This window comes from Pleurodeles waltl, chromosome 5, assembly GCF_031143425.1.
Source record: "Pleurodeles waltl isolate 20211129_DDA chromosome 5, aPleWal1.hap1.20221129, whole genome shotgun sequence".
In the NCBI taxonomy this organism is placed as follows: Eukaryota; Metazoa; Chordata; class Amphibia; order Caudata; family Salamandridae; genus Pleurodeles; species Pleurodeles waltl.
Window position 1 is genome coordinate 424389156 of NC_090444.1, and position 24578 is coordinate 424413733.

Below are 24578 nucleotides of genomic sequence, written 5' to 3' on the forward strand. Positions count from 1 at the left end.
GCAGCGGTCTGGAGGTCACAAGTTTGAATCCCAGCATATCGTCCTCAGGCTACAATTCTTCTAAACTGGGTAATTTGAGTACCACTACATTAGGTAAAAGTAACACTTGGTATTTACTTTACTTGGAGACGGCAGAAGTGTGGTATGAAGCACTAACAAGTTACTGCCTGATGTTCGGATTACTCAATCAGGGTTGTGTTTTGGGATTTTTCAGAGAGATTTGATGCAGTAGGACTTCATAACCAGTTTCAAATTTAAACCTGGAAGAGTATTGGTCAAATTGTAAGATTAGATAAGTGAAGCCAATATAATTTCTTTGCTACAAACAGGCTTCCTAACAAAAACGATTACTATTGATCAGATATTTTGGTTAACATTACTACGCTGGGAATATCTTCAGCTAACAAAAGACCACCTTAACATGGCATTCACAGACCTTAAAATGGCTTTCAACCTAGTTCTGAGAGAACCGTAATGGCACTCACGAGGACAGATGGGAATGAGCCATGATTTGCTCAATATTATTGTTAACATTAACATAGCCAATTATTCCCAAGTGAGAGATAGGGGGGAAATGGCGAGTTAACTGACTTGTAAATACATTTTCGGATTACTGCGACAGAAGGGTTTAGAAGTGAATACGTGGAAAACAAAATATGACCTTTAACCCACATAGATCATTTAAAGGTAATTTCAAGATGAGGAGATGTCAAACGCAGAGGGTGAAGAGCGCTCCCCAGTGTTTGAACCCTCTATGAATGTTATAACTCCCACCCAAGTTAGAACATTATATATTACGTTTAGGATGGGTATACTCCAGACGGGTACATTTTTAAGTAGAAGGAAGCATTCTTCTGCGGACCAGGCATTATGTCCCATTTGATGGGACACCCCAGACGACCTATGCCATTTATGTTTTTTGCCCTCTGTGTAAGGGAGCAAGGAATGTTTGGATTAAACCTTTATGTATTATGCTTGGAGTGAGACATCATCAAGTAGCCTCCAGAATACTACGGACGCATACTGATCCCCATATTGTCTTTACCGTGAGCAGATATCTATGTACAATCTGGTTAAAACGAAAAGGTATGGGGTATTCTTTGTAAATACTATTACTCTGTCATTATTTTGATAGGTTTGATAAATGTCAGGGATGACTATAATTTATTTTCATATTGCTTAATGATTTTATTTAGCATTTTTTACAATTTTATCAAATTGATTATTAATTGTGGGTTGGTGCACAGGTTACAAATAAAAAACCTTTCAGGTATTTTGTTTGAAAAACTTATTTGCATTTTAGCAAATGTACTTGCTTGTTTTTAGCTTTGTTGCACATAGCACTGTGAGACTACGACCTGTGTGTTTGATAATGGCATGTATCAAGTGACAATTGTATTCTTACGGAGGTTAAGTATTGGATTAATTGTACCGTAATGTAATTGTATATTGTACATTGTTGATTGTTTTATGGGGTTTCTCTCCCATACTAAACAAATAAAGAAAGAGCTCCAGGTTCGAAAAGTATTCTGCTAATTGTGGTGCCACCCATTACAAGGTTCATCGATTCCCTTAATTTTTCGCTGTTGAACCAAAGTAAGATATTAAGGGCCTGATTATGACTTTGGCGGAGGGGTTTACTCTGTCACAAACGCAACGGATTTCCCGCCCACCGTTTTACAAGTTCCATAGGATATAATGGAACTTGGAATACGGCGGGCAGGATATCCGTCATGTTTGTGACGGAGTAATCCCCTTTGCCAAAGTCATTATCAGGCCATAAATGCTTTGAGGTTTCCAGGTTCTAGACGTTATTTTCTAGCACAATAGAACAAATCACAGCTATCTGAGTTTGGTGTACATCGTTACAACACTAGAGAACTCTACAAGGCCTAAAACCTCAACCTCACATGCCTGAGACTTGGCTAGCTAACCAATATAACCCATCTTTTAGATGATTTCATTCCAGCAGACTATAATATTTTTTTAGCAGACAGTCAATCTAGACCTGGAGGTGGTGTTGCAATTATTGCACTTAATTTCCTTGCCGTTTCAGCAGAAACTTGAGCTTTAGAGGAGGATGTGGAAGCTCTTTAAACTTACATATATTTATTGCCATGCATCTTGCCTCATAAACCCAGGGCCTCCGTTGAAAAGACAGTGGACAAGGTTAGTACGAAAGCCTTAGTATTAGTACTAGATCTGATGGTTCTGAGAAATTTCAATTTGTGGATTAACGAGGTAGTGAGTATTACAGATAATTTCTAAATTGGTATTAATACCTGTAACCTCAAAATACTAAACCATAAATCTACACATAATGCATTTTTCATTAACTCCTCGTTAAAGGTAGAAGCCCCCATCAAAACAATTCGGAGCAACTATTTCATAATCCTTAGAAACAATGCAGCAAGACTCTAAAAAATGCAGACAAAAAACATATATCCCTTCTTCTGAATGAGAAGTTAAAGTCCACTGCTTTCACAAATCCCGAAAATTATTGTGATAGAATGGCTGACATTTTTAATTTCCCATTCACTAAGGTATTAGATAAGCTGCTTCTTTTGAAAACCAATTCCCAAGGAGACTGCTTGGTATAGATCCAAACTTGCCAAAATGAAACTGTCTCTATGTCAGGTTGAACATAAACGTGAAAGGAGCAGTAATGAGATATATAAATTAAAGTTCAAGAAGTTATCAAAGCTCTACAAAGAAGTGACTGCCCTGGGAAAAAGATTTTTTTTTGTGACAGAATTATCAATTCAACCAACTAATCCAAAGAACTATTCAGAATCATAGATGAACTTCAAACTCAGCAATCTCAGGTAGCTCCACCCCTGATTCCAGAGATATTTGTATTCAAAAAGCGAATTATTTAGAGGATAAAATTATTAATGCCTGTAACGGATTTTCTTGCAACCCCCATTGCTCATCCCTATACGACTAACAACACAGAGGGGGTTATTCTAACTTTGGAGGAGGTGTTAATCCGTCCCAAAAGTGACGGAAAAGTGACGGATTTACCACCAGCCGTATTACGAGTCCATTATATCCTATGGAACTCGTAATACGGCTGGTGGTATATCCGTCACTTTACCGTCACTTTTGGGACGGATTAACACTCCTCCAAAGTTAGAATAACCTCCAGAGTCTCTGAGAACAAGAGCTATACAAATTGATCTTTCTTTGTGTGATTATGTTTAGCTAATTACCTCTTTAACTCCTGTAAAGACTTTAGGTAACATGCAGCACTCAGGTTTCCCAGTGACCCTGCACCTGTTAAATTACCTAAATTCATATTCTCTTTTTCTCTCCAACCAATTCTTCCTATTCTCAAATGTAACCTAGTGACAGTTCTCAGGTTATAGAAACAGGCAGAGGCCAGGCCTGTACTAAAAAAACAAATGTAGACAAATAAGATCTAGCAACCAAAGACCCATCTCCCATACTCGTTCTTTTTTATGTTAAACTTTTTTTTTTTTTTAATCTTCAGTAAACTAATGTTATAGAAAAATAGACAATTTATTGAAGAAGGGTTACCATCGGGCAAAAGCTCTCAAGTGATCATGGTATCAGCTCTTGATGATTTAAGAAAAGCAGCACACAATGGAGATGTATGTGCACTATTACTCGACCTCTCCACTGCCTTTTTTTTTTTTTTTTTAACTATAAACTATTCTATTCTGAGGCCCAGATTAGATGAATACAGCATAAGCAGAGTAACATTTAAATCAGTCATCTCCAACATTTTCTTTAATAAGAGCTACTTAAGTTCAAGGAAAATCATCCCAAGCTAATGATATCATTTCTATTGTAGTGTTATATTAGTAACCACATCTGACGAAATTACATTAGTGGCCACCCTAAGAAAGAATAGCACCAGTGATCACCTCAGGGCATCAGGCAGGATTGTCAGCAGTAACACAAAACACAATAAATTGTCAACATGTAATTCCTCTAGATGGGTAATAAAGGCAGCCATAACTGCAACACCACTGACACCAAGGTAATTATATTAGTAATGAATCTCTACAGCAACAAATAATTTATCACTCAAATAAGAGTTTAAAATATATTTTGGAAATTCAACCACGTATTTCGCATAACATCAGATTAGAAGTCGTAAAACATACATTTTCATCTCCAGTACACACTTTACAATTTTGGTATACAATATATTAATTCAGACAGGCAACAGATTATATTTTAGTTGGCTGGGCTGCGCACAGGAGAGCTACTTACCTTTATCTGGAGAGCTACCAGCTGCTAACAAGGTAGTTATTTGAAAAACCTGATTTAAATGGTTTTAATCTTTCCTTGCAATAGAACACAAACTGTGGTTTGCCGACCATTTCAGAGAAGCCGAAAAGTTCTCATGTATGGTGTACCACGGAGGTCTATTCTCTCACTCTTGCTACTTAATTTCTACAAGTGACCTCTTGCTAAAGCTTTGCATAACAAATACCTACTGTATGTTAAATGGTATGATAAAAAGATGAGACTGCTAAGGCATTCTTTTCTTAGGGAAACTATTTAGAGAAAGGATCATACAAACAATAAGAAATGAAATGATTCTAATTATTCTACATCCTATTACATCTGAGATGGCAAAATGCATGTACTATGTAAAACCCTCTTAATATGGGACACTGGGTGCTGTGTACTTGATTTGTATAATGGCAAAAAATAAGACAGACAGGTGCTCCTCTGAAAGCTACTCTCCTGTGGGTGTAAGACACTGACAAAAGAACAGCAGGAACCAGCCCTGTTAAATGGTCTGAAGGACCCATTTGTGGAATGTTATGGCTGTGCCACTAGGGGTGAAGTAAAGCTGTCAGAGGCTGTTGTAAGGGTGGAGACTGAGGTTTGTTGCCTCTGGTATTCTGGACACTGTCTGCTTGATTCTTGACCCCGACATTGTAAGTACTAGGGTATCCGTTGCAGAGACAGTGGGCCTTGGCACTGTTGGTATTCAAACCCCAAAAGGACCGAAATTGCGGAGGAAATTCACCTGCATGTGTAGAAAGGCCCAGGGAATGTGCCGTGGTCTGGATCTCGTTAAACTATTCCAGGGCCAAGTCAGCCCTGTGGCCAAACAGCAGACCTGTTGAAAGGCATGTCCATCAGTGATGCCTGCACGCCTCCAGAGAACCCTGTATTACAGTGAAACACCACACTAGTTCCAACTGCTATGCTCAAACAGTCAGTAGTGCATAGCATATTTGGCCGCATCCTGACCATCCTGGACAGTTTGAGACTCAGACGCCCAAAAATTTTTTAGTGGCTAGAGGCAAGATCTTGTTGACTATGTTTCAGACCACATGTGAACATCCCAGAGCTGGCATTCAGCGACTGCAGGGCCAGGCTAGCACATGAAAGCATTTGTTTTCTTTCACTCACTGTTGAGGGGGGCAAAATGGTAATTTGCAAAGAAATAATGTTTACACTACTGTACTGGTGGAAGCTTGAAACAACTAGATTTTCTTGCATGGGCTGGTGTGTCTGGCTACCTGTCTACTCAATTGTGGGCAAAAACAAGGATTAGCCCAGGTGCCCAACAATGTCTTAGGTCCTGGCCTCACTTGAATGGCAGTAGGGGTTCAGAGGAAGCGTGTCCAGGATGCAGAACTTCAGTGAGAATGTTTGCTTGACTTCTATAGAAGGAAGCTGTAAGTCCAAAACCTCAGATGCATGGAGTACCACCATGGCAGGCAAAATAAATACTCTCCTTCATTGATGGCCCATGAGTTAAAACCGGCCAAGCATTCAGGGAAGCAACAAACCCACTGACCTCCTGTATATACATAAAAAATCCTCATCATCTCTGAAGGCAGGCTGACTTTGGTCAGAGTCAGAACTACAGAATTTCTAGAGTGCTAAGAGAGTTGCTCTTTGTAGGAGGCTCTGTCATGTCTGAACCAGATTCTAAGGGGACCAAAAGCATCAGGGCAAATCTGGGACACAACTTCGGTTGAGGCCGAGATGAATTTGGCTCAGAGTCAGACAAAACTACTAATATGGCATCCTCCTCTTCGCCAGGACAGCATTTATATTGAAGGGACCGGCATGGATTTTGAAGTTGGAGTAGCAGTTGGCACTGAAACGACTGTGCTACTTGAGACGGGTTCAGGAGACACAGATGGTGCTGAGATTGAATCAGCTGATGCAGGTGGTAACCTGGCTGGAGTCCTCTGTTAATCCTTGGAGCCTGAAGGTGCACCAGAGACAGCCGAAAGGGTACCAAAGATATGTAACATGGCGTTTTTTAAATGCCTCCATCTGTTGCAACGTTGCTGATGGACAGGGAAACCCAGGGAGCATCAGGATCAGCTGCAGAATTGGCTCCTCGTCAGAGGACCTGAAGTGAGACAGAGAGGCACCCTGACATCCTTGGAACTTCTCAGGCAGAGAGTGGTAGGACAGGGACAATTCCACTTAGCCTTTTTGTGCTTCTGTTTCATCTCCCACTTTACATAAGACCTTAACTGCAACGAGGACCTGTTGCGGCATCCGCCTCAAAATCAGAGTGGGTTTGCACCCATGACTTCGAGCGGGAGCAGGACTTGCAGGATTTCTTACAGTGTTAGGTGACATATAGCTTCTAATCATATTCCCGGGTCACCTTTGGATTGATGAGAACAGACTCTTCATGTGTCTTGGAGCTGTGATCTAAACTCAAATACCAGAGACTTACTTTGTATGGGCCAGTCACAGGCATTTGCGTGCTACAGTCCAGACAAGGCTTACACCCTGTGGTTTGGGGAAGGGACATGTTACATTGCACACTGGGGTGAAATGTAAAGAAAAAAAGTTCAACTGAAAAGAAAAAACTGGGAGCAAGCTTCGGATCCATGTACATTGGCATGGAAAGAAAGACACTGATGGCAGTGCACAAAGTTGGCATTTGTTAGTCCTGTCAGCCTTTGGACAACCTACCCCCAAATGCTTTACATTCACCCCTCCTATTTTGCTGAATTAGTTTTGTTGGTTTCTGACTGTGCACTTTACTACTTCTAACAAGTGCTAAACTGCTTGTGCTCACTCCCGAAAACATGGTCATATTGGTTTACACCTGATTGGCATATTAAATTTATTTATATGTCCCTAGTAAAGTGGTATATCAAATATGCATGGCTGGTAAATTAAATACTACTAGTAGGCCTACCACACTTATTGTGCCACCCACTTAGTAACCCCTTAAAATCATGCTTGCCAATGCAGCCTTTTAAACAGACACGTTGACTTGGTATTTAAAACCCTTTGCCAAGCCTTAACTTCCCTTTTATTACATACTGGTCAGCCTTAATGTATGCCCTAGGTAGCCCATAGGGCAGGGTGCTGTGTAATTAAAAGGAAGGACATGTACTTTTAAGTTCACCTTGGCAAAATAGCCCCCTTGCCAAGCCTAAATCTCCCTTTTTATTACAAATAAATCACCCTCAAGATAGGCCCTAGACAGGTCACTGGGCAGCGTGCATTGTAGTTAAAAAGTTTGATATGTACTCTCAAGTATTACATGTCCTGGTGGTGAAAAACTCATCAAAGCAAGCTCGACACCATTAAACACATTGCACAATAGGGTCAGCAACACCCTAAAACATTCTTATCAGACATCCAAAAATGCAGTCTGCATTAACATTTAAGCTATTAACTTAAATGTAAACAACTGTTTAAAGCTTGAAGACTCTATTGAACAATAATGCTGTGCAAAGCCTGTAAAGTAATGGTGAAACTGTTTTGAACATCAGACAATTACTGTCAGATTACTAAACCAGTGCAAAATGTCTAACATGTCTCCTGAATAAAGTCTTACACATTATTATATTTAATGCATATGCGTTGCCATGACATTGGCTTACCACCAATAAAAGTCATCAGTGTCTTGCTATTGACTATGAGCAAAAGATTGCATCATTATTCTCCTTTTCTCTTCTAGCTACAGGGTTTATTAACGAGATGATGCTGAGTGGCTTTATTCTTACTGCCAAAATCTTTATACAAAGTATTCCATTAGTTTCAGTTTTTAAATGTATAGAATGTTTGCTCTCAATGAAGAAAACCTGGTCCAATCAGAGAAAGTCAACCCGATCGTGGTAAGTGGCTTAATCAATGGACCTAGAAACAGTTCAGTGATGAAAAAACCTTTGAGAAATATTTTCTTCATCGTAGCCTAAGCATATCTTGCGTAGTGCACATGTTGCAAGATAACATTCAACACCTCCTGCATAGTAACTTTTAAAATTCTAACAGAGAAGTAGCATACAACAATTCTAGCAACATAAACATACCCTGGTAACACAAATTTGTTCCTGGAAGCTTTTGATGATGCTACGAGCAAAATTCAGGTACATTTAAAAACAATCATTTTAAAAGACTGCACGTTACCTAGAACACATTGCAGTGTACACTTTTGAGAATAATTCAGAATCTATGGATAGATATGGTAGATACTATATTATAATTTGCAGCCAAGACCTTTTAGTGCATTATTATTTCTATGGGAAGCCCCTCTCAAACATTACCCTCTGCAAGCAAAAAGGACAGAAATACCACCCTATGCACAGCTTCTAATGATGAAATATCTCCAATTTCTGAGATATGCCTACACATTCTAAAAGTGAACATTCCTTTATCTGCATGTCACTTACAGATATTTAGATTCATCAGAGTGAAACATGTGGCAAACATAATAAAGCATATCAGAGGAGAGATGGATAAAGTCATTAAGAAGTGCAGTGCAACTAATTTTTACTATTCATCCTAATATCATTAGGATAGTGTGTAATCTGTAACAATCAGCAAACCAATGTATTTTATAAAGAATAGTGACATAACTTAAGAATGTGTGTATCTTTAGCAATGATGTTCATATTATAAGGGCATATAGGAACCTTGCTAGAAAGTGAATTGAGTTTTTAATAAGAGACACACCCACAATGTGTGAATCTAGACCAATTGTTCTAGACTTTCAAAGACAATTCTTATGCAATGCACCTATAAACACACATCAGTTATACATTTAAAAATGAACAGCATGCTTAGATTATCTCTTTTATTTTTGTTAATGCTTAACAGAGGTAATAATTTAATAGTTGAAGTCGATATAAAATAAATAGACACCTGGCCAGTTGCTACGTAGTCCTTTACAGGATGAATGGCAAGGCAGAGAATGTCGTCATCATGTCCAAGATATAGTCTTTGGGAGTGCTGCTGTCTGCTGTACACCACGCCCACTGCTGCTATGTGGTACACCACTTCACCAGTCTGAGTGTAGAACAAATTATTCCGGCAGTCATATCCTCTGTAACTGAAAAACAAAATAGCAATCCACATAAGAGCAATGGTCTCCCAATCATCTACCTGAAAAGGTACAATACATGCCTTACAGCACAGATGCAGGTTATACATAACCAAAGAATGGGTAAAATTACTTTGCACTGTTTATATTTCATTTGCTTCCTTCGCAAGATTTATGGGGATATAATCCTTCCTACTGCCTACAGGTCCCCTTAGGCAATCAATACAACAGATTAACCTCCATCCTGCTGCAAGTACCTGGTGGGGGTAAAATCTCCAGTGGACCACAGCCTTTTGAGGAGTCTTCTTGATGTTTATCACCATCACAAGCTGGGAGATTTACAACTTACCTGGCTGCCCAGCTCCTAGCCAGAAAGAAAAGGGAGAGCAGGCTGTACGGAAAATGGCCGACGAAGGGGGCCACATAGACATACGGCCTCATGAATTGATTGCACGCCCCCAACTCTTAGGCCTGCTGGTGGTGGAACAATTTTTAGAGTGGTGCCACTGGCCAATAACATCACCTCACTGAAGGGATAGGGGATATGAGAGAGTCTACCTTTCAAACCACAACAAATGGCGGCAGGAGAAAAACATTTGAAGATCCCTTTTAGAGTTGATTTCTACATCTAAATTCTTTCACGTTTTATGCAGTGACAGCTGCCAACTACGGAGGGTGGTGAGGCGGGCATATGGGTGGTGGATGCATGCACACACAAGGTGCAAAATTACAGTTACTAACTTGCCGAGTGCCGACATGCATTACATTATCATTTTAAAGTTAAAAAGTTTAACTTTAAAACGGTAATGCAATGCATATCGGCAATTTATTGCACAACATACATACCAACAAAATACATTAAAAAGGAACTAAAATCGTTACTTACCTTGCTGCACATCATTGCTCTGGTCCAAGTGTTCTCCTCTCCTCCAGCGCTGGCCCAGTCAACTTCCCTTGCCAATCCTGATGCTGCTTTTATACTGTTAACTAGCATGAGTGAAGCACCAGCATGGGATGAAGAGGGCTCTCTCAGCACTCCAAAGGGCACTGAAGGCCTGTTCTTGCTCTCAAACCAACTGTGTAAGACAGCTGGGTTGAGAGGTTTAAAGTGCACATGTGTGTCTAGCCGTCACAAGCCAGCTGGCCAAAGAGGTATGCACACTTTAAACCTCAGTGCCCAGCCCACCACTCCTTCCTGCTGCTGCCACTCAGAAGCGGCCCTACCCTGTCCTGACACTGGGCTTGGAACGTGGGTTGGTGAAACATAAAATGGTAATAAATAAAATGTATTACCATTTTATTTTTCATCTCTGAGGTATGGGCCATTTTAATTAGTGGGGCAACGCTCCTTCGCCCTAACGGAGGAGTTGCTCCTGGGTTTATTGGTTTGATGCTGCACCTCCCACATCTCCAGTTCTAGCGCCATTGCCTAGGCCCAGTTAAATTTAGGAAACCATTTTCAGAAACTACAAATATTAATGAAAATAGTTTGGCATGTACCAGTAACAAGAATATTACCACTGATACCTCGAAAGGAAATCAAGTCTATTTTATCATTGGTATGTTAATGTTCTTTATTTTTTCCATATATAAGTAGCGAAAATTCCTACACAATAATTGATCCATTGGCTGATTAATTAAGGTAGACAGAGGTGAAACACCTCCATCTGTTTTGATCAGTTATAACATTTCTAAACCACGGCCAGCGAGTATGCAACAAATTAATACAAACAAATATGCATGTATTTAATACTGAAATGTAAGCAATTTATTTTCAGAAGCACGTGAAACCCTGATACTGGAAACTTCGATTTTGCAAATAAAAACTGTTTGCATTTTAATGTTAGTATTTGCCAATGTATTCTTATTGCCTTTCCAGCTTGTGAGCTCTATCTTAGCACTGGCATGTGCAGGGCAAGACAGGGCAGGTTAAGGGTTACGATTTGTGGGTGTGGGTGTGGCGGCATAACCTGAACACGTTAGACATGCATGTGCTGTGCTGGGGATGGGGTGTTTGGGACTAGCCAGGCAATTTACTTTAATTTATTATAACATGTATAATGCTGGAGCAGAAGGGAGGTGAGCAGGTTTAGGCAGGGGGTGATGAAGGGATGTTGAGAAATCTGAGGGGCTCTGTTTGGAGGAGCTAAAAATGGAGGGGGTCTGGAGTAAATACTGGGGAGGGTTAAGAATGTTGGGATGGGAGAAATGCATTAGGTGACTATAATGGTTCACTGCCAGGCCCGGTTCCGAAGGACTCCTCTGGCCCTACCAAGACCCATTCACAAGTGAAGGGACATCCATTTGTGATATTTTTATTGTTTTATGTGTGCTTTCAGTCTGTCCTTTCTGCCTCATTGCCTCACTTACATAAAAATGTGCAATGACTTAGGATATGAAGGCCCAAATGTACTAAAGCTTTGCACAGGAGTTATATCACAAAAGTGATGCAAAGGCAGTACAAAGTGTTGTGGTGGGATTTACTTTCCAACACAAATCATGGCTTGTGTTGGAAAGTTGATTAAAGTGATGCAGGGGAGAGCTTTCAATGCTACCAGCTATGGGTTTACATACACGTCTCTAACTACTAACATCTGTATGTAAATTATGCCTCCTGGAGTAACATTGCGTCAAGATTTAAAAGTTTCCACATTTTCCAACTTTGCATGTGTGCTCCATTATATAAACATGTAGAAAGTATGACAAGTATTAAAGCATATTTTTTGTACTGGAACACTCCACTTCCTAGTAGTAACAAGTAGAGCTGAGGATGGCAGGAGGAGGGTAGTGACTGAAGACACATATGGCCATTGGGGGCGGGTGTGTAGAGGCGAACGTGGCGACAGGCCGGTAATATGTGAGGTGGAGACAGGTGTGGGGTAGGAGGGAGTGCCTGAAACAGGTGTGTCGGTGCAGATGACAGTGGGTAGTGACTGAGGTGAGGGCAGAATTTGGTAGTCAGGTGGGTAGTCATGGGCGGGGCAAAGATGTGTGTGGTTAAAGGTGGGAAGCAGGGGCAATACGGGTGTAGATAAAAAGGCCAGCAGATATTGAACTCTGTGGATGCAGTGCTGAGGCCTACACAGCAAGTGGTAATCACTAAGGTAGTGGAGGAGGCATATACTTACTAGAGTGTTTCACATCTGTGCAGGCTAGTGGGGACCCAAATATCTCTGCATCAGCTGCATCTCTCCAGAGGGAGTACTCAGATTAATTCTCAAAGAGGATCAAGGACAGACTGGCTTATAAAGCAATCAAGTAGTGTCCGATGGAGTGGTCTGAAAGATTAGTGTGTGAGCTGTTTTTTGGCTATGTTTGGGCCTGTTTTACAGGGGTGGCTCCTCCGCAATGGCAAAGGAGCGCCACCCAACTGGCTAACAGCCAGCAGCTGAAAAATAAAACAATATTTCATTATCGTTTCGTTTTTCAGCTGCTGGCACAGCCAGCATGTGCACAGAGGGGCGGGGCTGGGCCGCGGGGGTAGGAGGGAAGAGAGGAGAGGGAGTGGAGTGCACTTAAGTGTGCATGTTTGTTTGGCTGGCCGTCTTAGACCGACCAAACAAACATGCGCACTTAGGTTTCTCCAACCCAACCGTGTGGCACAGCCAGGTTGGAGAAACTGCACAGACTCCCATGCAGTGTCTGAGTGGCAGACCAAACTGCTCAGACCAGTCCTCGTACTGCTCTCATGAAAGCAGTGCCAAGACTGCGTGGGGGAGCCCAATCCCAGGGATTGCTGGGACACCATCAGGAGAGCAGAAGAGTGAGGCGACGTTGGGAAAGGTTTTTTTTTTTCTTTCTAAATTATTTCCCCCCCCGTCCCCGCCGTCCCCGCCATCCCCGCCGCCACCACCCCTGAGATTTGTGGCGGCCGCTGCTTCTGTTTTGTGGTCTAGTTTTTACTGTTGTATTTAAGGCAAACATTGCCTGCAGCTAGTTTAAATCCATGCAGTCTTCCATACCTTGCAAAACACTTATATAGTGTGCCTTTACAAGTTAAAAACTGCCCCAATTTGTGAACACAGGTCACTTTGTTAGCTATCTAATTCACTACTGGGGCCACGTTTATTTTGGTACCGGGGTCTATTTTCTGTCCCAGTCTGACCCTGAAGAGGACGTGGTGTTCTTCAAATCTAGCACAGTGTCTGGGAGAGTTACTGTAATGTATGCCCCCAATCCCTGTTACATTCCTGGTCCCAGTCACACTCAAATTCAAGCAACTACACCCATCCGTATCACTCTGCCTGTAACCCCTCCACATCTCTGAGGACAAAAAATGTAATGGGTGGAATGCTTGATTTAATCTTAGTGACTGGTAGGTTTATTTGGGGCTGCATCCCAACCCACTGTTTTACTGTCCACAATGTCACCTCAAATCATATCCAGCTATATACAAAGCAATCTTGATCTAGCTTCAGTAGGAACAGTACAGCCCAAATAGCCACGTCAGGTGCTGAATTAAAGCATAACAACCACAGACAGATTTCAGCTTGACATTGGTTTGGGTATGCTTATGTTCCCATTCAGAGGGGACCTGGATAGGCTGTCTGGGCTGGACTGTTCCCATTGGAACAAGATGAAGACTTATTTGCGTATGCCTGTTTTTCGTCTGAGGTGACCTAGTGGGCAAAAGAAGAATGGACTGGAATGCACCCTGAGTAAATATCAGTGGGTGAGATTAATTCAAGTATTCTATCCGTCACTTTTTGGCTTTCTATTGTCCCATAAAAAGCGTACCTTGAACATATGTCCCTACACAGTCATGACTGAGTAGCAGAATGTATTAAAATGTAGTGGTGAAACAGACAATAGATAGTTACGAAGTTCAAACTTCTGAGTGCTATCATTGAGCCACAGTCACACTGGCAATGAGAAAACTTTGCAATCGAAAATATATCAAGATATTAGTTATTCTTGCACTGTTCAGGACACATTCATCTAGGTGTTCACCTTTGCACAAACGTCACAAATTACAGCCATCATTTGGTGAGTACTTAGAGAGAAGCCTAAAAGAGAAAGCCTTAATGGGCATAGGGCATGGTAGCCATACCAAGTAGGTGCAGTAATAGTTTTAACAGATAAGTAATCGTTAATAACAGTGACTAATTAAGCTTAGTTCTAGCATATGACACACAGCCATACTGCACTGATTGGTTATGTCCGCAGTGAGTCTCCCTATTACTGTAAGACAACAGTAGAGAGGGCCACACAAGAGAGCACATTAAGCCACCACCTCCAGTCCCTTATTCAAATGCCCAAGAGATCCAAACAAAGTACAAAATCAAGAGGGCTGTGCCGGAAAAGACAATGATACCAATGGTAGAGCCAACTTTGGTCATAAGTTAGAAGTGTAAGTCTTGCCTCCTCACTAACAATCTATGATCAAGGAATGTGACCTAGCTGTGACCCAGGTAATACACAATAGTTACATATGGGCTTTCGCTGCATTCACAATATATACGAAAACAACAATAAATAACAGCCGCTACATATTTACCCGTGCACAAACTTCAGTTTCAAGCTCTCTTCAGGTGCTTTCTCTCTTTTAAGTGAGGGCACTGGGTGATTTTGTTCTTTGCTTTGCTGTTTCAGCTGAGGTAGATCTTCTTTGTAAACCTGAAGAATAGTGCAACCATATGTCAAACGTGCATTTACTTGGAAGCATCTGTTCTGTTCAATAACGTTATTCAGTTTAAAAGAAGTAACATCATAAAATTCAAGGTGCATGGCATCCTTCTGAAATCATTGAATTCCTTATTTTAACAGCACAATTTAAAAAGCAAGCAACATGAAGACAAGTAGAAGTATCATTTAGTAGGTGCAAATTCAGTAACGCTGGTCTGGCTTGTGTAAATTGGCTAAACATCAAGAATGGTTTAAAAAAAAATGCTTACGCAAATGTTTATAAAAAAGGACATATCAAAACAAAGTGCAAGATATGTTGATTAGAGTTATATTCACACAGACAAGAAGCACAGTCATCTTTGCTGGACCATTCCTTTGGTACACACAATAGGTAATGATGCATATTCAACCTAAAGAGGGTCAAGAGGTACCCATGAGTGTAGGACATGTCATGCAAAAGATATGGTTTATTTAAGAAAGTCGTTTTTAACAAAACATGTTATGTAACAGTGGGTCCAAACAGAGGTGGCATGGTGGGCAAAAAAACAATAAATAGGGGTGCAGTTCGGGGTGATGACCAGTGGCTGAGATTAATTCAAGCATTCCATTCATTACCTTGTTTTTTTTGCATTTGCTCCCCTAAGTGCGCCAAGACTTAAGTCCCGGACTCACTGTGCCACTAGAACCAAGCTAGACCTGGCTGAAGACCCCTAAACTAGGGGTAAACCGGTCCTAGGTTGCTTGTGTTCCAGTTCAGTGAGGACCTAACTTGGCAGTTTGGGCTGGACTGTTCCCATAAGGTGCAGGGTCAAGACTGATTTGCATATGGCTGGATTCAAACTGAGGTGGCATGGAGGGAAAAATGTATGGATTGGGAAGCGACGAGAGTGATTGACAGTGGCTGAGATAAGTTTAAGCATTCCATTCATCACCCTGTGTTTTTTGCATTGCAACATACTTGGCATTATAGATCTCAAGCTTGAATGCAACACTTTTGTGATCCAACCGTGAAGCAAAGTCAAAGACATATGCTGTGCTCTTAGCGAAAATGTGTCTCAAGGCTCTAACCAGGTGTGACCAACTAATGGATGAGTCGAATAACATTCCTAGGTAAGGGGATTTATTCACCTTGTTATTAACACTGCATTTAATAAAATGGGTCGCCTTTTAGTGGATTTAGGTCCTATTACCATAGTGTGTGAGTTACTGATGTTAGTACGAAGGTCCTGACTAGCCACATAATTGACAAAGTTGTATAATGAAAACTGCAAGCCTTAATCTGTTCTGGAAACTAAAACAGCATCATAAGAACAAAGACGTACAGGTCATATACCTGCCGTAGGCAAGTCACACCCTTTCATCAACAAGCACTTTCTCCAATTTGCTAATATATAAGGTAGATAAAAAAGAAGCCGGGATACAATTTGTGTAACCCCCGTTTAACCAAAAAATGCACAGTGCATTCACCCCATCGTCATATATAACAAGGTGGTCAAGTTCAAATGCAAATCATGCAAAACACAATATTTTAATCGCTCCCTATGTCCAATATAAGGCCCCACAGTTTAAACCTGTTGACCTGGTCAAATACTGAACTCAGGTCTATGAAGGCCAAATAAAAAAATCAAATACAAATTCAAACTTTGGTCCTCTGCCCCTCTACCAGTTCAAAAAACATACTGGCTTTTGAAAGCACTCGATCACTGAAACAGGGCCTCAGCCTACCAAGTATCATACTCTATATTGCTTTGACGACTGAGTCTATCAGAGAAATAGGTCAATACACACAGTGGATCCTCTCTGAGGGACTTTCTATTTTTTTTCTGAAAAACATTTTATTGATTTTACAACTAAGGTGAGAATAAGTGCGCTACATGTGACATATGCGCAAGACACAGCACCATGTGTAGCAGTGCAAAAATAATAATAATAATAATAAAGCAACAATATCTAAAAACACGGCAGAGCAACATTGCATATAATACCAGGGCCTGAGCCACTCCTCCAATTTGTAAATTGGATGTATTGATGCTGCATTGGCGTAAGTCTCCCATACTGGACCATGGTCTGTCTGTGCAGTTTCAGCTGTATGCCCCTGACCCTTACCTAATCCTTCCAAATATTATAGTGTTTCTGGGGGCATTCCCTTCCAGTATAAAGCAGGTCTTCCAATCCCATACAGTAGTCCATGCCCTTGGCCCATGTTTCCATAGGGTGGCAGTCGCATCTTTCTAGGCTCTAGCAATGTCCCATTTGGTGATAATCAAACCTAGCCAAAGAAGTGCCCTTTAATATTGCGTGCCCCCTAGATCATCTGTCAATCAATCAATCAATCAGTACTTGCACAGTGCGGCTTATCACCCATGAGGGTATCCAGGCACTGGGTTGCTGGATTCAGTTGAAGAGCTAGGGCTCGAGTCTCTTACTGAAGTCTGTCAGCGAGGTTGCTGTTTGAAGGTGGGGAGGGAGGGCGTTCCAGGACTTAGCGATGAGGTGGGAGAAGAAGGGACCTCTGCTGATGTGGGGTGTCTGGGCGAGGGAGGAAGAGCGAAGGTTTCTGGATGGTTGGTGGAAGTTCAGCCGGTGGTTCCTGTATGTTGGACCTTGGTCTTAGAGGGCAATGTAGGCATGTGCCAGTAGTTTGAATTGGCACCTCTTCTGGATGGTTAGCCAGGAAGGTAGCTCAGGTGTTGGATGATGTGGGTCCATTTGAACAGGTTGAGGATCAGTCTGGCTGCTGAATTCTGTACTGTCTGGCGTCTTCTCATGAGTTTGGTGGTGGTTCTCGCTTACAGTGTGTTACCATAGTCCAGATGGCTGGTGTTTAGGGCTTGCGTGAATGCTTTTTTGTGCTTTTGGGGAGCCATTTGAAGACTCTTTGGAGCATGCAAAGAGTGTGGAAGCAGGCAGAAGAGACTGTGTTGATCTGTCGATTTATGGTGAGTTTGCTGTCCAGGATGATTCCGAGGTTGCGGGCATAGTCTTTAGGTGTGAGTGTGAGTCCGAGTTCAGCAGGCCACCAGGTTTAGAGGGAGGCCTGGTTACCAAAGATCAGCACTTTGGTCTTATCTATGTTGAGCTTCAGACAGTTGTCCTTCATCCAGGCTGTGATGTTCTCAATGCAGTTGTGGAGGTTGGTCTTGATGATTGATGGTGGGGTCTGCTGAAAGCTATAAGTTCAGTTGGGTATTGTTGGCATAGGATACGATGTTGAGCTTGTGGGTTCTGCTTATATCAACTAGAGGTGTCATGTAGGTGCTGAAAAGGGCCGGCTGAGGGATGAGCCTTGAGGGACTCCGCAGATACTGATTCTGGATTCAGAGGTGTAGGATGGAAGGTGGAATTTCTGCATGCATCCCATGAGGAGTGATGTAATTCATAAGATGGTGTCTCCCTGGATCCCGATCTGGTGCACTCTATTGATGAGTCTGTGGTGGGATACGATGTTGAATGTTGAGGACAGGTCGAGGAGGATCAGGGCTGCCAATACTCCTCTATTCAGTAGGGTGCGGATGTCATCCGTGGTGGTGATCTCAGTGCTGAGGTTGGCCTGGAAACCAGATTGGGAGGCATCCAGCAGGTTGTTTCTCTCCAGGTGTACTGTGAGTTGCAGGTTGATGGCCTTCTTCGGGACTTTGGCAGGAAAACACGAGCCGCAAGATCGGGAGGTAGTATGGAGTTCACTTGGGTTTCGGGAGGGTTTCTTTAGGAGAGGTCTGACCTCTGCGTCTTTCCATGCATCGGGAAAGGTGGCTGTGGCGATGGATGACTTGAGGATGGAGGTGAGTTGGTGGATGATCATGTTGCTTCCTTGTTTGAAGAGGTGGTGGGGCAGGGGTTGTTGGATGCTCTAGAGTGGATGGAGTTAGTGCTGGCTGTGGTGGCCTGTGTGGTGAGCTGTTCCCGTGTGGTGAAATATTGGTCAGGGTCAGCTTTCATTGGAGTAAGGAGGCTGAGGAGGACAGTGGGTTGGGGCTCGAAATTCCTGTAGATAGTGGATATCTTGTTGTGGAAGTGATTTGCTAGAGTGTCTGGTGAAGTTACTTGGTGTGGTTGTCGCTGGCCATGATGCGGTTTGCAAGGGAGTTCTATTTTGCGTCTTTGAGTCATTGGCAATATTTGCTGAGGACTGACTTGAAGGTGGCTTTGTTGGTATTGCCTCTGCTGCTGTGCCATCTTCTCTCCAATTGTTTGCAGCTGCGTTTCATTGTACTGAGTTCCAGTGTGTACCAGCTGGCTTGTTTGGTGGATCTACTGGTTTGATGGGGGCAACTTGGTCGGCGGCGTTGGTGGCCCAGGTGTTGAAGTTTTCAACTGCCTGTTTCAAGTTGGCTGCAGCATCAGGTGTCAGGCTAGGTGGTGTTGAGGGCGTTCATCTTTTGGGTGTATGGCACTTTGCTCCAACTTCCAAAGAAGGTGCTGGAAGGGTTAGATGTGGTGTGAGGTGATCCTGTGATTGTGAAGTGGACGATGGAGTGGTCATTCCAGGTGAGCATGGTCATATGTGTAGGAAGCTGGCCTGGTGTGTGGTGAGCATCTATGGTGTTATCACCTTATACCAGGTCCACTTATCCCCTATTAATGAGGTGTAGTTAGTGTCTAGGAAGTCTGACTCTCTAGAGGTGACTGTGGGTGAGCAGCGAAGACTTATCTAGGGGACATGCAAAGCTTATGCAATACCACTTATAGTCACACAGCACTTACACACATTAAAGAACCACACAGAGTTACAAAAATAAAGGTACTTTATTTTAGTGACACAAATACTAAAACACTATATATGCAATACTCTACTAGCAGGTGAGTAAACACAGTAATATACACACTGTAGTAATCAGGAATGGGCATAGAAAGCAACAGAAAACTGTGAAATAACAGTGAACAATAGAGACCCAGGGGGAGGCCAAACCATATACTAAAAAAAAAAATGGAATGCGAAAGTCAGACCCCCACCCTGGTAAGTGGAATCTGTAGAGGGGAGCTAGAGGAACTAGGAACCCCAAAAGGTAAATACCAGAGTGCCCCCAAGCAACCAGGAGAGAAGAAGTGCCTGTTTTTTCCCAAACCCACTGGGAAATTTTGTAAAAGGACTGTGCAAGACCCAAGCAAGACTGGAAGAAATAGAAGATGGATACAGACAGAAGAGGACCTGCAAATGGATGGGACCAAGTCCAGTTCCAGTTGGGGTGTCCGGATGGGACAGGAGATACTACCTACCCATCTGGAGATGCAGGACCAGGTCAACGGTGAAGACCAGGAGTCAGCTATGCAGTACAGGAGCAGAAGGCGAGTTCCAGGAGTGATGCAGTTGATGTCCCATGTCGGAAGAAGAGTTGCAGTCCACAAGTGGTGCGGAAAGACTACCAACAAGCCTTGGAAAAGTCAAGAGTCACAGAAGAGAAGTTGCAGATCTTCTGGGGACCAGGAACGTCCAAGGAGACTCAACCCAAGGAGGGGAGTCCCAGGCGACCCTCAGCAGTAAGGAGAGCTAGAAGTCAAGGATGCCGCTCCCACAGGAAACTCACAGGCACCAGGCACAGGGGTCACAGTGAGGCCCACTCAGCACTCCTGGAAAGGAGTCAGACGCTGGAGCAGCAGGCAGGAGACTACTTGTTGCAGAGAAGAGTGCTGGAGGCCAGGGCTACACAGAACCTGAAGTTCCCTTGGAAGAAGAGCCAACAAGCCTTGGTAGATGCAAGAGTTGCAGTGCACAGGGGTTCTGTCCTGCACGGAGAGGCTAAGACTCACCACTTTCAAAGGCTGAGCTGGTAGAGGGGACCAAGAGGACCACTCAAGACCACAACCCCTGTTGCAGGAACCACACAGAGTTGCAGGATAGAGGACACACACAGCAGGTCATCGCTGCAGTTGGTGCCTGTGGATGCAGGGGAGTGACTCCTTCACTCCAAGGGAGATTACTTCCGGCTTCTTGGTGCAGACTGAAGACTTGCCGCCCTCAGAGGATGCACAGCTGGGGAAATGTTGCAGTTGCTAGAAGGAACCGGTGAAACAACACTGCAGAGTAAAGTCTTTGCTGGCGCTGCAGATTGTAGGTTCCTGTGAAGTACATTTGCGGTTCCAGTGGCCAGAAGTCGAAGTAAACATAGTAGAGGAGCCCTGCTGGAATCTTGCATGTCAAATCTGAGGACCCACCCAAGAGGGAGACCTTATATAGCTCTAAGAGGAGAATTGGAGGAGGCTGTGACATCACCTGCCTGATCTGGCCACTCAGATGCTCCCAGATGCCTCTGCCCATCTTGGATTCAAGATGGCAGAATCAAGTGGCCACCTGGAGGAGCTCTGGGCACCACCCCTGGGGTGGTGAAGGACAGGGGAGTGGTAACTCCCCTTTCCATTGTCCAGTTTCACGCTAGAGCAGTGACCGGAAGTCCCTGGACTGGTGAAAAACAGTTTATGCAAGGAGGGCACCAAATGTGCCCTTCAAAGCATACCAGTGGCTTGGGGAGGCTACCCCTCCCAAGCCATGTAACACCTATTTGCAAAGGAAGAGGGTTGCCTCTTTCTCCCAAAGGAAAGCCTTTGTTCTGCCTTCCTAAGCTTGAGCTGCTTAAGCAGCAGGGGGGGCAGAAACCTGTCTGTAGGATGACAGCAGCGCAGGCTGCCCAGGAAAACCCTGCAAACTGGTAGGAGCAAAGATGGGGTCCTCTAAGGAGCCCCCAGAGTGCACAGAATCATACAACCAAACAGTATTGGGGTGTGATTCTGGCATGTTTGGTACCAAACATGCCTACATTGGGAGTTACCAGTATGTAGCTGTACACGAGTAAAATGGCTTCCCCGTACTCACGAAGTCCAGGAAAATGGAGCTGGAGTTCGTGGAGGCACCTTTGCTCATGCAGGGGTGCCCTCACACAAAGGTACTTGCACTCTGCCCTTTGGGCTAGGAGGGCCTGCCATAGAGGTGACTTACAGTGACCTGGTGCAGTTCCCTCTGGTGAAAGGGTGAATGCACCTCTTCAAGCAGACTGCAATGGTAGGCCAGCAGACACATTTTGCATGGGCTTCCATGATGGCATAATACATGCTGCAGCCCATGGGGAACCCCTGGTGCCCAATGCCCTGGGTACTCAGGTACTACATACTAGGGACTTACATGGGGGCACCAGTATGCCGATTTTGGGGTGTACAAAGTCAAGGATAACCAAATTTAGAGGGATAGAGCACAGTCACTGGGGTTCTGGTTAGCAGGATCCAAATGAACACAGTCAAAACACACTGACAGCAGGCAAAAAGTGGGGGTAACCATGCCAAAAAGAGGGTACTTTCCTACAGTATGGCAGTATTTTCAATCTGTTGCTAGACGTGAAGATAGGATGACGTGTGTCCTGCTCTGTGAGTGGGATCTGTAACCAACTAGGTGAGGCTGATATTGTCCATTCGTTACAAGAGGTTGGTGGATCTCATGTCTGTGGTATTATCTAGGTGGAAGTTGAGGTCCCTGAGAAAGATGTAGTGCTTGGAATCGTTGGTGAGTGGGGCGATGAAGTCTGTGATGGCGTCACAAAGGTCGATGCGAGGTCCAGGGGGTCTGTAGGCGAGGGTGCCTTTGATTGTTGTTTTGTCATCAGTGTGGAGTTGGAAATTGAGGTGTTCCATGATCAGGGTGGTGTCGTCGTTGGTGGTGGTGCAGCGGATTGAGTCTTCGTATTTGTTGGTGTGGTCGCTGTGTGTCATCTTGTAGCCATTAGGTGTCACGGTGGTGATGTCGGGGGCATAGAAGGGGTTGAGCCAGGTCTCTGTGATGACCATTGGGTGTCACGGTGGTGATGTCGGGGGCATAGAAGGGGTTGAGCCACGTCTCTGTGATGAAGGTTACACCGGGGGCGAGGGTGGAGATGGTGTCCCAGACTTTAATGGCATGTTTGCAGAGCGATTTAGCATTGATCAGGATGCATAGGAATGATACTGGGGTGGTGTCAGTCAGCTAGGTGGGATTGGCACAGGTTCCTGTGAAGGCGGGTGATCTTAGGCTGCAGGTGAAGAAACAGCAGTGGCAGATGAACGGTCCTGCTGTGTAGTGAGGAGATGGGAAGCAGCAGTTGTAGCGCCATCCGAGGTCCAGGATTTGGAGGTCTGCGGTGGAGTGCCTGTTGGGTCCCGGAGGACTATGGTTCCTGGTGCTGGGGTGGGGGGTCTAGGCATGGACAGGCACAGACAGGCTTGCCTTTGATGTGCTGGTGGTACGCACACTTCACACTGCTGTGCTGCAGTCTCCATTACATAAGTCCTGGGAGGGGCGCTAGGGAGGCTGGCAATGGGAAGTGGGTTGCAGGGAGTGGAAAACGGCGCTGAGCGCCCAGCTGAAATTAAGGCTGAAATTACAAAGGCATTAAGCTGCCTGAATTATAGGCACAGGCTGGCTGACAGGGCAGGCTGCCACGGACTGACCTGCACAGGGCAAAAGCAGCCCTTGCAGCAGACAAGGCAAATGACCACAACAAGGTGGAGCTGATGAGGACCTGCTCCATGGGGCCATGCTGCGGCCTCAATTAATTAGGTCCTGGGTGAGGCACTGGGGAGGGTGGCAGCTGGAGGCAGCAAGCAGTTGTGATGTGAAGACATACGAGTCTGGGGTCATGCGGAATATTCAGGCCCAGCACCCCCTCCTACTACCTCAGAAAAAAGCTCCAGAAGTGGGATAATGCAGAACAATGTTTGAGGTAGGTCTTCTTGAGGGTCATCGCACCCCAGGCAATTCCCGGTGGGAATCAGACCCATGGAATGCAGCAGGGCTCTAGTGAAGTAGACAGTCTAAACTGTGAGGCTATTCCTGCCTCTCTGGGGGCCCTCTACCATTTCCCACCAATAATCATCACCTAGCTGACCCAGCTCCCCCTCCCATGCCCTCCTCACTGCCCCCATTGGATCCGGTGAGTTGCGCAACAGCATTTTATAGATCTCAGACAGTTTATGCTGCTTTATGTTCGTAAGAAGAACTTTGGCCTCAAGTAGAGAGTATTCAGGGATGTCCTCTTCTGATTGTAGGACCGGCAGAAGGGCATGGCGAAGATCCTTGAAGTAAAAGAACTGCTTTTGGTGCACATCATATTCTACCTGCAAGTCTTGAAAGGACTTTAACGTCCTACTATGGAGTACATCCACAGTTCAAGCTCCGAGCACAACTCGTGTTGCAGGCGGGAGCGTTGTAGGGGCAACTCCACCATAAGGCAGGTGTGGAATGGTCTGATGACCCATCACCCATCCCTCTACTGCATGCGGCGGATCATCAAATCCCCCAAACCACCATTTGTTTAAAATGAGTAAATGTGCCACCCAATAATAAAAGCATAACTGTGGTAGCTATTCTTCCCTAATATACTGGTTGACAGCATTTCCCCAAAGCAATGTGAGGTAGGCCTCCCCCACAGAGCAAGAATCTGATTTGCGCGTTCACCTTATTGAAGGAGGTCTTAGCTATCAGGAAGGGGTGATTTTGTATTTGGCATCGGAGGTGCGGCAGAGGGACTATCTTGAAAATGGCAGCGTGTTCCAAGAAGGACAGAGGAAGAGTGGACCAAAATGTAATGTTGCGCACAAGGCCGTCTACCTGAGGCAACAGGTTCTGTTCATAGGATCGCAATGCGTCGTCCGTAGACCCCTAAATACTAGAACGCAGAGGGAAGAACAGGCATAC

General features: G+C 44.0%; 1 protein-coding gene across 2 annotated transcripts in view; it reads right to left on the reverse strand.

Moving 5' to 3' along the window:
• The window catches only part of EML6 (EMAP like 6), an 854573-nt gene that overhangs the window by 328942 nt on the left and 501053 nt on the right, over positions 1-24578 (reverse strand). For both annotated transcript variants that reach the window (XM_069234186.1, XM_069234187.1), the window contains exons 13-14: positions 14796-14914; positions 9121-9307 (exon numbers count right to left, since the gene is read on the reverse strand). In XM_069234186.1, coding sequence (XP_069090287.1) covers positions 9121-9307; positions 14796-14914 — 306 coding nt within the window. The remainder of the gene's footprint in view (positions 1-9120; positions 9308-14795; positions 14915-24578) is intronic.